Source organism: Equus caballus, chromosome 9 (genome assembly GCF_041296265.1).
Source record: "Equus caballus isolate H_3958 breed thoroughbred chromosome 9, TB-T2T, whole genome shotgun sequence".
In the NCBI taxonomy this organism is placed as follows: domain Eukaryota; kingdom Metazoa; phylum Chordata; class Mammalia; order Perissodactyla; family Equidae; genus Equus; species Equus caballus.
In genome coordinates, this window is record NC_091692.1 from 36,150,893 (window position 1) to 36,164,700 (window position 13,808).

General features: G+C 35.8%; 1 protein-coding gene across 4 annotated transcripts in view; it reads left to right on the forward strand.

Annotated features, from left to right (window-relative positions):
* The window catches only part of PRKDC (protein kinase, DNA-activated, catalytic subunit), a 202,058-nt gene that overhangs the window by 149,711 nt on the left and 38,539 nt on the right, over positions 1-13,808 (forward strand). For all 4 annotated transcript variants that reach the window (XR_011421174.1, XM_070221373.1, XM_070221374.1 and 1 more), the window contains 6 exon segments: positions 2,174-2,379; positions 4,539-4,677; positions 5,533-5,721; positions 6,373-6,597; positions 7,759-7,867; positions 9,477-9,588. Coding sequence is in view for 3 of the 4 variants with exons in the window: in XM_070221373.1 (XP_070077474.1) it covers positions 2,174-2,379; positions 4,539-4,677; positions 5,533-5,721; positions 6,373-6,597; positions 7,759-7,867; positions 9,477-9,588 (980 nt within the window). In the remaining variant the exon portion in view is untranslated.

The window sequence follows — 13,808 nt, forward strand, 5'->3', positions numbered from 1 at the left end:
ACCATGAAGAAAGCAGCATGAATGTAAGTCAGTGCCTGCAGTCTGCAGCATTTGCTACTGTGAGTTTCTAGTTATGATTCATATCTGAAACCACAACTATGTTCTCTCTCCATGACATCATAGTGTGTTTGGCATAGCATTCGTATGAGTTCTTGTTTAGCAAGGATGACTGTCTCTTGGAGATACCACTGCCCTACCATGACTTCCCCAAATGAGTTTTGTCTGTGGCATATCCTGTATTTGTCAGACTATCCTAACTCTAACCTTCCAATTGGAAGAAAAATCCATTCAGCTGTTTTTCCACGATGCGGTTAGTGACTGGCAAACAGACATTAATTTGGTACCCTACATTTATGCTATTCATTGCTTGTTTGATCTTTATATAAAATTTTGATTTTCTTTACAAAAACACTTGTTGAGGGTATTCTATATGCATATCTCTATTTAAGAACGATGGAATATTTGAAATGAAGAAATGACCCCTGGCTTCACCTAATACAATGAGATAAAGGTACAAACAAGGAGTATTGTTACTAATTCCATTAGATGTCAACATTTTAAAAATTAGGCTTCATTACTTTGTTCTATTTTGGAATTTATAAGAAGTAAAATTGGTTGGCTGAAGTTTTTTTGCTTAGCAAATCATTCTTTATAAAGTAAAATGATACTGTCAGCAAGATTATACACAACAGTCAGTCTTCTTGAAAAGAGAATTACAGACTCATTTAAATTATGAGCACACATTTATATAGAGAGAAATGATATCCCAATAATAGTTGTTTATTTATTAAAACCGTTTCACAAAAGACTTCTCTTGGGCAAATAGGAATAAATCCTAAGCTACATGCAGTCAGGGACAACATGTTTACCACAATGTCTGAAGTATAGAAGGCATTCAGTTAATATTTGTATAATGAAGGGATTACTTGAAAATTAAATATATATTGGGCCAGCCCTGGTGGCCTAGTGGTTAAGTTCAATGCACTCTGCTTTGGTGGCCCAGATTTGGTTCCCAGGCGTGGACCTACACAACTCGTCAGTGGCCATGCTGTGGTGGTGGTCCATATGCAAAATAGGTGAAGACTGGCAAGAGATGTTAGCTCAGGGTGAATCTTCCCCAACAAAAAAAAGACAACTTTAAAAATATCCTGGGCTTCCCTGTCCAAATTAGAATGGTGTTATCTCAAAAGCTGACACCTCAACTATGTTATTAATTGCTTTGTTTTTAATTTCATATGTTATTAATTGAAATAGAATTTTATTTGGATTTTCTTTCCTGTACCTCTAGTTCCTTCTCTGAATGAGGAACATTTTTGTTTGTTTGCTTACTTTGGAGAATCTGTATTCTTCCAAGACCCCTAATATAAAACTCAGGTTGGCTTGGTAGTAACTTGGTCAGACTTAGCAAGGGGTCCTTGTATGACACAGCTGCAAGGATGGCAGGAAAAGGCTGGTGTGGATGTATGGGGATGACTGTCTTCCAGAAATCTGCGTGTGTGTCCATGCACAGACACACACATAAGACCTGAATGCCCATGTTTTCTTCTAGTCTAGTGCAAATTTCTTCCATTTAGTGCAAATGTTGTCACACTATTCACATTGTTTTCAATATTGATGTGGGGCTTATTTTTCATTATTTTCGTAATTAGAGAACTCTCAAATTGAGAGTTACAAAGTAAAGGTCAATATAATAGTTCCTGAAATCCTGTATTCAATATTATTAAATAAGTTAGCCCCTGGGTGGAAAAAGATGGAAAAAATGATGTTGAATAGAATAACAGAGGTGAATGTACCTACTTTTTGGTGATTGGATATGAAATCTTTGTGTTTCAACTGCTTTGGAAACATATCTATTCAGGCTAAATATTCCTGGAAACTGCAATTGTTGTTTGGATATATAGAATATACATAAAAATCTTCATATTTTACTAGTAGTTTCCTTGCTTTAAGTTAATCCATGGATTAGAAGTGTAAATATAAAAGGTCATCTCCTCCTTTGAGCAAATCAAATGTTAAGGAAAATTTGTTAATAGAATTACACAGAGAAACTTTTGGTTGTATCACTACTTACATCAAAACTTTCTTTTATGTTTAGCAAAATGATTTATTCACTTGTGATGATATGGGCGAAGTACCACAGGCTAAATAGCTACATGTGTTTGTGGTTTCACAGGAAATTAGTTGCCAACACGCAGACTTGCTGAGCCTCAACCCAGCTTCTGTCAGTGCCAGCTGCCTGGCCAGTCTGCAGCAGCCTGTAGGCGTCCGCCTTCTGGAGGAGGCCTTGCTCCACCTGCTGCCTGAAGAGCCACCTGCCAAGCGAGTTCGAGGGAGACCCTGTCTCTACCCTGATTTTGTCAGATGGATGGAACTTGCTAAGTAAGCTCTGTGATGCAGATATTGTTGGGAAAACAGTGAATTTAACCAAAGTAATACAGAAAAATCTTGGCTTTATTTTGGCAGAAAATGAACAAATCAAGTTGATAGTAACAGTCTATGAAATTTTTTGAAAAATCTTTCAGCCTGAGTACCATTCCATGAGTCAAGGATAGTTGTCATGATGAGGAATGTATTGCTCAAGGAAAGAGAACATTAATTAAACCTTTTAATTTCTTTCAATGTACTACAGTCTTTTTTTTCCTATATAGTGTGGTTGTAACTTACAGTTCCTAGTGTTTTATATGTTTTTGCTGCTTTGCTAAATCGAATAGAGAATGACTTATTTTCAGCAGGACTTAAAATTTTGGAAACAATTTAATCCAATTATTTTGTTTATTTGGGAAAAACAAATTCCGTTTTGTGGTTATGCCAGTTTGCATTATGTCTTGATTCTTCCCTTATCTGTGGTTTTGTCATAAGAAAACCAATGCCTGATTTTGAGGAGAATGTTGGATTAGGTTGAAATTTAATTTGAACTTTGATTTTATAGCACTGATTTTTAGATCTCCAGGTTCTATGAGAAAAAAAGAGTAAAGGTGAGGGTGAGGCATCCTTGCACTTCTCTCTCTTTTATAGTCATTTCTCTCTTCCTTTCTGAATTGGTGCTGTGAGTGAGGAGGGCGTTGTTTCAGGTGCTGAGAAGAATTAAAATATGAATTAGACATTTCTCACAAACTCACAAAACTAGCCATGTTTTGTGTAGGAAATGTATACCTATATGCTTAACTAACCATAACATGAAGTACGAGGTAGTGAGTTCTCTGAGAGGCAAGGTAAATGCTGGGGCAGTTCAGAGATTGTCTCTTAGCTAACACTGATTCACACAAGAGCCATCTTTATCCTGTTGTTTCAGATGTACGAGAGAACAGCAAGTAACACTGTGTGTATATATAGTGTTTCCAGGGAGTGAGAAACTCATATAATGTGTTTTTCCTGGGTCAATGAAGCACACAACTTTTAAGGGCCTAAACTTTAAACATTTTTTTTATAACTTCATTTGATACTTCCTCATACTTTTGTATGTAATATTTTTGTATTCCTTTCAAACGATATTCAGAACATAATTTAGCCTTTCCTTGATATATCATGATCATCATTTTGACCATGTTATAGTGTACATAATCCAGGGACCTTGAGGCCAGTGTCAGATGGACATGAAACTCATCTCTTTTCTGAATTTCTGGAAAATGTTTGTAGCTCCCATCTCCTCTTGGGCTCTTGGGCTGTGAGTTGTTATCCTACCTCCCATCTCTCTGTCTCTACTTTCTTACTTTTAGCCCTCTATGAGCAGGGCAATAAGAGCCATATCTGTTAGATTTCTACCTACATTTGGAATCGGTAGGCTCTGAGAAAGAGCCCCTGGGCTCTTTTCATGTAATAAAAGATATCATACCCGGGAAGGGACCAAACTGCAGGAAAACTAAGAAGGAATCACATCAAGTGACTATAGGTTTAGGAAGAGATGATATTTATGTTGAGACTTAAAAATTGAAAAAAATTGCCAGGGGGCATGGAACAAACTTTCTTGAGCATATCTTAAAGGGGAAGTTTTGTTGATGGGGTCAAGGAGATTGTGCTGATGAGATGAATGAATGCTCTATCAAATATTACATCTAGAATAAAATTACTTGTCAGTAGAATTGAGCTGGTCATAGAACATGGATTACAACATGGCATCAGTAGGACTGGGATTACTTTTTACTTGCTTCTGGATTTTTGGCTACGTTCTAGGTTTTAGGGCTAGACAGAGATTCCAAAGCGGTCACCCACAGGTAATGTGGAGTGTTCCTGTAATGCATTAAACCAGAAGAGATTTATTTAATGAGACAATTTATACATTGTAGACCTATGATAATTTCAGATTTCACTTTAAATTCACTTTAGAATAATTTCTGCCTTCTGTATGACCAAAGTAATGAAACCTAATGGTAACTTCAAAATTTTTAAGATTTTATATTTTTATAAAACAAAAATAACATATATCTTTTTTAGTTAACATAATGTGTGACATCTTGATTTAGTATCATTTCATTAGAATAAATACTTCAAAAATATTGGAGCATTCACTGATTTGGACTTTTGTTGTTGTTGTTTTATAGACTGTATAGATCAATTGGAGAATATGACATCCTCCGTGGGATTTTTAATAGTGAGATAGGAACAAAGCAAGTCACTCAGAATGCATTATTAGCAGAAGCAAGAAATGATTATTCTGAAGCCGTTAAGCAGTATAATGAGGTAAAATTGATCTCTGGCAAATATGTCAGTTTCTTAACCACTTGTTCTCTAAATAGAAAAACTGTCAGCTTTAGGATTTAGAGCTTCAAAATATTTCAGCTTTATTCCTTAGATTAAAGGAATGGTTTCAAAATAACCAAATGTGAAATAATTCTTGTTGTATTTCTTGCTCTTCTTAAGAAAACATCGTTGAATAAAAGAGAAAGCATTTCTTACCAAGTACTATAGAACTGTAAGATGTTATTTCAATATCTGCTATTATTAAATAATTTCTGTTTGAGTAGATTATTTTCCTTTAGTAAGTAAAACATTTATAAAGAAGTAGGTAAGAATTGGTTTGGGGAAGGTAACTATAAGTTCACTTTTGTACACTTTGTGTTTTGAGTTGCCAGTGACTATCCAAGTGTAGATGTCCAGCAAGTAGTTGACATTCAGGGTCTGTAAGCTATGAGACTCTTGATTCAGCAATCCGGGTTGTAAAATCCTCTGTAATTTTCTGTAAATGTCCTATTTTCTAATTTTTATTCTAAGAACTTTTTAAGTAGTAAATAACCCACAGTATTGATTTAAATCAAATTATGGATCATTTAAAGTCCTCGGTTTATTAAGTGGCCTCACTGGTAAGTTTCTCAGAGAAATAGTTTCATCTTGGTAAGGACTTTTATATTTATTACTCTAAGATTCCTTTTTTTTTTATTCTATTCACTGTTAATGCTATTTTCCATTTTCTCTCACCTTGTCATAAATCTGAAAATGATTATCCTTAGTATAAATATTACGCTACTTATGATACAGATGCTTTCATCGTATTCTTTCCAACTTTGTAAAACAATCTTAGGAACTTTTCTTTGCCAGGCTCTCAATAAACAAGAGTGGGTAGATGGTGAGCCTATGGAAGCTGAGAAGGATTTTTGGGAACTTGCATCCCTTGACTGTTATAACCAACTTGCTGAGTGGAAATCACTGGCATACTGTTCTACAGTCAGTGTTGACAGTGCGAACCCTCCAGATTTAAATAAAATGTGGAATGAACCATTTTATCAGGTGGGTAGAATTATTTTTGAGGTCAATGAAATAAATATTTTAGATAGTCAGGTGTTTTCTAATTAATGAAGTTTGTTTAAAACTTTTCAAAAACAAGGTAGTAACCTGACTCCCCCCACAAACTCCATAGTATTGTTTACTCTCTAATCACTTTTAGCTAACCTTCAAAACAAATGGGATGCATTTAAAAATATGTATTAACATCTCTGGTATGACTACATGGAAGAATATTTCCTGTTGTCTCTGCACTGAATCACCGGCTACACATGGGCCTGCCCCAACTCCTGGAGCAAGGCGGCTCCCCACACACAGGGTCACCCAACTCCTAGAGCGAGGCTGCTCTCCTGATCCCTCTCACACTGCTGCTGTGTTGGCTGTCCTTATAGGTTCCTCATTTTGTATGTATCATCCAGTTGTCTTTCAACTAAAAGTAGTTCCTTTTTTCTGTAGGACGTGTTCCTATATTTTGTGGTTACAAAATGAGCAATTTTAAATGAACTAGTTTTAAAAGTTTTAGTTTTAGGTTTGAAACATCATCACTTTGGCTCTAAATCTTGACCTATAAAATTATACCAAACAATATTATAGTAATAAAATAATTAGGCATAATTCAATTGGTTTTCTGAAGTTACAAGCAGATTCTCTCCTTAGGAGACCTATCTACCTTACATGATCCGCAGCAAGCTGAAGCTACTTCTGCAAGGTGAGGGAGACCAGTCCCTGCTGACATTTATTGATGAAGCTGTGAGCAAGGAGCTCCAGAAGGTCCTTGTAGAGCTTCATTACAGTCAGGAATTGAGTCTCCTTTATATCCTACAAGATGATGTCGACAGAGCCAAATATTATATTGAAAATTGCATTCGGATTTTCATGCAGGTAATATGGATATACCAATCTGAAATAGACCATTTCTATAGTATTTTTTAAAGTCAGTAAACTCATGAATAAAAAAATCAACAAGCAAAAATGTTCCTTTACTATTTCATACTACCTATTTCCTTCTTTCTATTCTTCCAGTTTCTTCTGCTATCTCCACTCTATCCTTTGTCTTAAGGCTTTTTTAATCACTTTTTTCTGTTTTAAAAAGTTCTATTTTGGGGCCAGCACGGTGGCATAGTGGTTAAGTTCGCTTGCTCTCCTTCAGTGGCCCAGGGTTCACAGGTTTGGATCCCAGGTGTGGACCTACACACTGCTCATCAAGCCATGCTGTGGCAGCATCCCACATACAAAACAGAGGAAGATTGGCACAGATGTTAGCCCAGCAACAATCTTCCTCAAGTGAAAAGAAGACTGGCAACAGATGTTGACTCAGGGCCAATCTTCTTCACCAACCATCCCCCCCCAAAAAAGTTCCAGTTTTTGTTTTTCTTTAGGTTTTTATCTTTCTCACGCTGTTAAAGAACACTTGAGAGCAGACTTTTCTATTTGAAGTAGCTGAACAGAAGTTTGGTTGCTTTTTGGAGAAGAATATGGATTAATCTTCCCTGTTCATTTTCTGCAATTATGCCTTCTTTCCTTTTGCTTTTCTGAGAATCTTCCTCTGATGTTTGTTTGTTTTTAAAGTCAATGTCTTGTGTAGAGTGTTATTAACAACATTTGTCACTGGCATATATTGACCATAGAAGCATACTCTTTCATTGTCTTTATTTTTATTTTTTAAACTTTTTTGAAGTTGATTAGTACACTCAAGAGGAAGTTTATTGAAGAAGAAAGAATTGGCTTCTGTAGTTGGCAGGTTTACATTATAGGATGCTGTGATTTTAAAAAATTGGTGTCAAATAGATGCAATGATAGCCTGATTATATTGATTTTATTGATTTTGCTGGACCAAAATGTGATTTAAAACCTAAATTATTTTAAAAAATTTAAACCATTTGTTAATTGCTTCTATGATGTACTAATTAACTACTCTGAGACACATTGTGTACCAATTGATGTTTCTGTTGGGTAGTTGCCATATTTCATGTTTGAGAGAACTATATTAAAATTTAAAGCAATATATTGATTTATAAACAGTACTAAATGTCTTTTTTCTAGAGCTATTCTAGTATTGATGTCCTTTTAGAGAGAAGTAGACTCACCAAATTGCAATCTCTACAAACTTTAATAGAAATTCAGGAGTTCATCAGCTTTATAAGCAAACAAGGTAATTTTTATAACCTACCATTACTTTTTTCTTTTATAATTATAGAAGAGTTTTGGCATCTGATTTTTTTGCTTAGTACATGTTTCTTAATGTATGGACTAGAAACTGCCTTGAGTTCATTCTACAAGTATATGCTTTAAGGTCATTGAAATAAATGTTTAAAATGGTCAAGCACTATTCTAGGCACTGGAGATGCAAAGCCAAATAAAACATATTGCCTAGCTTGGAGAAGCTTCAAAAAAGTATTCCAACACCCATGATACCTGCTGAGGCAGAGGTGTGCATAGGATCCCGGATGAAACACAGAACCTGCCCTCGACTGAGGAATGCAGGAGACTACTGGAGGAGGGCCTGAGTTGAACATGGAATAGAGAGAGAGGGGCTCACAGAGTGCCTGCCTGACAGAAAGCCTGCAGTGTCCCTGAGGTGCCCCAAGTTCTGTGACTGGATGCCAGGTGGCCTGGCCTGAGGGGATGTGAGGCTGCAGGTAGCAGTCCCCAGATCTTGAAGGTCTTTTTGCCACCAATGAGTGGATTTTGTCCTGGTGCCTATGAGAAGCCCCCCAGAGTCAAAGGGAAAAGAGTATATTACATCTTTGCAATAGTAACATATCTTAGTTATAAATCTGAATTTCAGTTTTTGTCCTAAATAATTAAAAATAATTATGAAAAACACTTTTTAGAGTACTAATAAAAATTGGTATTCATATCTATCAACCTAACTGTTCCCAGTTTTAAATTTGGAGAATTATTTTTCAAGGACATATTATTAATGATATATCATTCATTGTGTTTTCTACTTTGAGGAGTTATGTTAATCTCTCTTTTCTGTATAACCTAGCTTTTAAAACAGCCTTATGAGATGTACATTCTTTCTCCTCATTTTATAGAGGCTGAGAGAGATTAAATAACTTGCCTAAGCTTATTAGTAAAAGATGCAGAGTTTGAACCCAAGACTCTCTGATTTAAGCTTATGTTCTTACCCACTGCTTTCCCACCACAGAAAGAGAAATCTAAAGCTTTAAACATTAGCAATGTGAAATGTAAATTTCATGAGGATTATTATGAATCCCCTTTCTGAAACCTTTGAGGCCAGATTGTTTTGGATATTATTATGATGATGTAACCTTATGCACTCACCAGGGTCTGGGGTAGTGTTCCATAATTAAACACAATGATGTGTCTCCAGCTTACGTGATAAACATTCATATGAATGGCATAAACAAAGACTGTAAGTAGCCCTAATGCCGACTCAGATCAGATTTTGCCAATGAGAAAATGGGCTGCAATCTTATGAAAAAAACTTTTCAGTTTTCAGTGCTTTTTAGATTTTGGTATTATGGGTGAAGGATTGTGGACCTGTGCTAAGTGTAAAAATTGTGTGTATTTATTTCTACATCTTTACTCTATATCCTTAAGAAATTGAGTTTTAATGTCAGAATATATTAGTTTTAATATGGTAGCTTTGTGTTCCTGTTGCAAAAGGAGACAGAATTTTTTAATTTGGACAAGAAATTTGAATTAAGTTTCTCTTTACTATAGGAGCTCACTTTATAAGTTGGTCTTGTCATTGAGCTGTGGATATAGTCATTCTCTAATATTATTTTTAGGTAATTTATCATCTCAAATTCCCCTTAAGAGACTTCTAAAAACCTGGACAAACAGATATCCGGATGCTAAAATGGACCCAATGAACATCTGGGATGACATCATCACAAATCGGTAAGATGTCATCTTTTTGGGTTGAGTGTAGATTCTTTTCTGACATTACCAGAATGGTTTTTCTCCCAAACTATGGTTTAGCATCTTGCCAGTTTCCCATTTAAGTTGTTCTAACAAAACTGTGTCAGCAGTGTGTCCTTTGTCCCCACTTGTCCCCTGTGGGGGAATTGCTGCCCACTCACATTGGATTCATCTTGTGCTGAGTGATTGGTTATGAACATGCTTCTGGCAATGAGAGAAGGCAGGGGAGCAGCGGGGGCAGTGGTCCATCTGTGTCTGCCTTGCAGCTGATTGTTAGGTAGTGAAATGGCAGCAAACAAGATATTGCTTAATGATTTTTTTATTATTCTATTATTATAACTTGGAGTTTTGACACTCCCACCTCTGTGTCCCAACTCTATTACATAATTGTATATATTATCAGGTCTGAGATAGTTTTCATATCCTCATCTTTTCCTCACCCCATAACAATCCTGGGTGATCTGTAAGGCGGATATTAACCGTATATTTCAGAGAAGAAGGAAATCTGGCAGAACTGTGCACCAAGCTCTCTGGCCAGATGGGGCTACCAGCTTGGCTCTGCAAATGGACAGAGCTGCTGATTGGGCTCTCTGCTTGAGTGCTGCTGGACAGCTTCACATGTGCTCCAGTCAGGCTTCTTAATCCCTCCAGACTGGGAGCTACACTCAGCAGTAGACAGAGCTATGAATTAGTTTCCCTGCCTGGACAGAGCAGCAGAACACCCTCCAAGGCCAGAAACGCTTGTTGCTTGAGGTCTCAAATCAGGCAGACATGTGCCCTGCTGAGTTCTCTGGTCAGACTGGACCATTGTCTTGGCTCTGCAGATGAGCAAAGCTGTTGGTTATGATTTCTACTTGGTTACCACTATTGGTAGGAACTCAGTCTGCCAAGAACTGAGCTCTGATTGCTGTAGGCTCACCCTCTTCTCTATCACAATCTGATCCCCAGTGATCAAGCCCCACAGATTCTACCATAATCCATAATCCCTGTGAAGTGAGACCCAAGTGGGCCTCCTGACTAGTGAAGCACAAACTGGGGTAATTGGATGTTCACCTTGGGCTTTTTTCCCCCCAACTGAAGAAACTGTAGGCTCAAGGGGGTGCTCTTGGTGCAGTGCTGTGTTGGCCTGGGGATGGGGCCATGTGTCACTGCTCCTCTTACCCTTTTAATGTGGTCCATCTCAGTCTCTGTGGCGCTGGGGGGTGCTTCAGCCTTACCCCTCTCTTCTACATTTTTCACAGTGGTGTCTTATACATGAATAGTTGTTAGTTGATTCTCTTGTGAGGGGGAATTGAGATCAAGAATGACCTATGCAATGGCACAACTAGAAGGACCCACAACTAAGAATATACAACTATGTACTGGGGGTGGGGGACTTTGGGGAGAAAAAGAAAAAAAATAAAATCTTTAAAAAAAAAAAAAAGAATGACCTATGTCACCATCTTGATGATGTCACTCCTTCTTTATTGTGTTTATGGTGTGTTACATTGATTGCTTTTTTAATATGAAACAAATGTTGAATATGAAACAGATTCTTGGTGTAAACCCTGCGTGGTTATGATGATCCCTTTTATATATTCTTGAATTTGCTAACGTTTTGTTAAGAATTTTAGTGTCTATGTTAAAGCAGGATATCTGTCTATAATTTTCTCTTTTGTAGTGACTTTGTGGGGTTTTGGTATTAGAGTTATGCTGGCCTCATAAAATGAGTTGGGACATACTTGTTTCTCTCGTCTTTGAAAAAAGTTTATGTAAGATCCTTCTTATTTCTTACTTGAATATTTGATAGAATTCACCAGTGAAACTATATGAGCCTGGAATTTTCCTTTGGGGAAGATTTTTGATAATGTATGTAATTTCTTCAGTAGATGTAGGGCTGTTTAAATTTTCTGTTTCTTTTCGTGTCAATTTTGTTAAATTGTATTTGTCAGTGAATTTTTCTGTTTCACCTTGTTATCAAATTGTTGGCATAAAGTTGCTCATATTATTCTCTTATCTTTTTTATTTGTAGAAATTGTGATGGGAACCGCTTTTTTATTTCTGATACTGGTGATTTGTGTTCTCATTCTTTTCCTTGATCAGTCTGCTAGACGTTTGTCAATTCTGTTGATGTTCACAAAGGACCAGTTTTTGGCATTGCTAATTTTCTTTATTATTTATGTGCTTTCTATTTCATTCATTTCTGGTCTCATCTTTAGTATTTTCTTTTTTCTACTTACTTTAGACTTACTTTGCTCTTCTTTTTTTAGTTTCTTAGGGTAGAAACTTTGATCATTGATTATATACTTTTTTTTCCTAATGTAAAGGCTTAAAGTTATGCCTTTCTCTAAGCACTGCTTTAGCTGCATATTGCAAATTCTGGTATGTTGTGTTTGCATAATCATTTAGTTCAAAATATTTTGTAATTCTCATGTGATTTCTTGTTTGATTGACGAAATACTTAGAAGTGTTTTGTTTAATTTCCAAATAGGTGAGTTTTCTGTTGCTCTTATTGTTATTGATTTCTAAATTAATCCATTGTGGTCATAAACACTCTGTATGGTTTCAGTCTTTTTAAATTTATTGAGATTTGTTTTATGGCCCAGCATATGATCTATTTTAATACGTATTCCCCATGTACTTGAAAATCCTGTATTTTCTGCAGTTCTTGGATGTAATGTTTATAAATTTCAATTAGGTCAAGGAGGTTGATGGTATTTTTCAGATCTTCTAGTCTTTACTGATTTTTTTGGTCTCGTCCTATCAGCTGCTGAGATAGGGATTTCAAAATCTTCTACTATGATTGTGGAATTGCCCATTTCTCTCTTTAATTCTGTCTATTTCTATTTATTATATTTTGAACTCTGTTATTAGGCGCATACACATTGATAATTGCTCTTTCTTCCTGATGAAATGTCCTTGTTATCATTATGTCGAAATAATGATATACTGATACATGTATATATGTGTGTGTGTGTGTGTGGACTTTACATATATATGAAGTAATATATAGTGAAAATACTAATAGGTAATATAATTTTTCTTTAAACATTTACACATATTCAAAAGAACTTTTGAGGAAAAAAGTCTTTTTATACTTAGCGTTTATGATGCTCCTCAAGATCCAGATTTTCCTCTGATACGACTTCCCTTCAGCTGAAAATTTTCCTTTAGCAATTCTTGTAGTACAGGTCTGCCCATGATAAATTCTTTTAGTTTTCCTTTATCTGAAGTTATCTTTATTTTAATGTCGTTCTTGAAGAATGTTTTCTCTGGATGTAGAATTCTGGGTGGATCCTCCTTCCTCCTCAACAGTATCATTTGGCCTCCATGTTTCTGAAGAGAAAGTCATGGTTATTCAAATTGTTGTTTCCCTGTATGTAATATATTTTGGGGCTGGTTTCAAGATTTTTTTAAATTTATCTTTGATTATCAGTAGTTTGATTATGATGTGTCTAGGTGTGGTATTCTTTGAATTTATACTATTTGAGGTTCACTAAGCTTCTTGAATCTGTACATTTATGTCACTAGATTTGGGAGCCTTTGTGTCATTGTTTCTTCAAATTTTTTTTGGCCCCAATTTGTCTCTCTGTGGGATGCCAATTACACATATATTAGACCTTTTGACATTGTCCCACAGTTCCCTGAAACTCTATTCGTTTTATTCAGCCTTTTTGTCTTTATGTCATTTCTATTGATCTGTCTTCAAGTTCACTATCGTTTTCCTCTGTTGTCTTCATTCCTCTTTAAGACTGTTTAGTGAATGTTTTATTTCGGGTATTGTATTTTTCAGTTGTAAAATTTCTGTTTGGCTCTTTTTATACTCTCTCTCTACTGAGATACCTACCTTTTCATTTATTTCATGTATATTTTCCTTGATCTCTTGGAGCATAGTTAAAATAGCTACTTTAAGGTCCTTATTTGATCATTCCAACATATGGGTCATGTTACAGTTGACATCTGTTGACTGTCTTTTCCATTAAGAATGGATGTTTTTCTGGTTCTTAATATATCAATTAATTTTGGATTCTTTCGTAGAAATTGTGAATATTATCTTGTGTAGACTCAGAGTTCTTTTATAGTTCTTAGGAGAACGTAGATTATTTTGCTTTAGCAAGATTTCAGCCAGCCGTGTTAGATTGGATAGTAGAGTCTGCCTTGCTTTCTGTTGGTTCAAATCTCAGTTCAGTTTTCAAGTCTTTCCTTCACTGTTTCAAGTC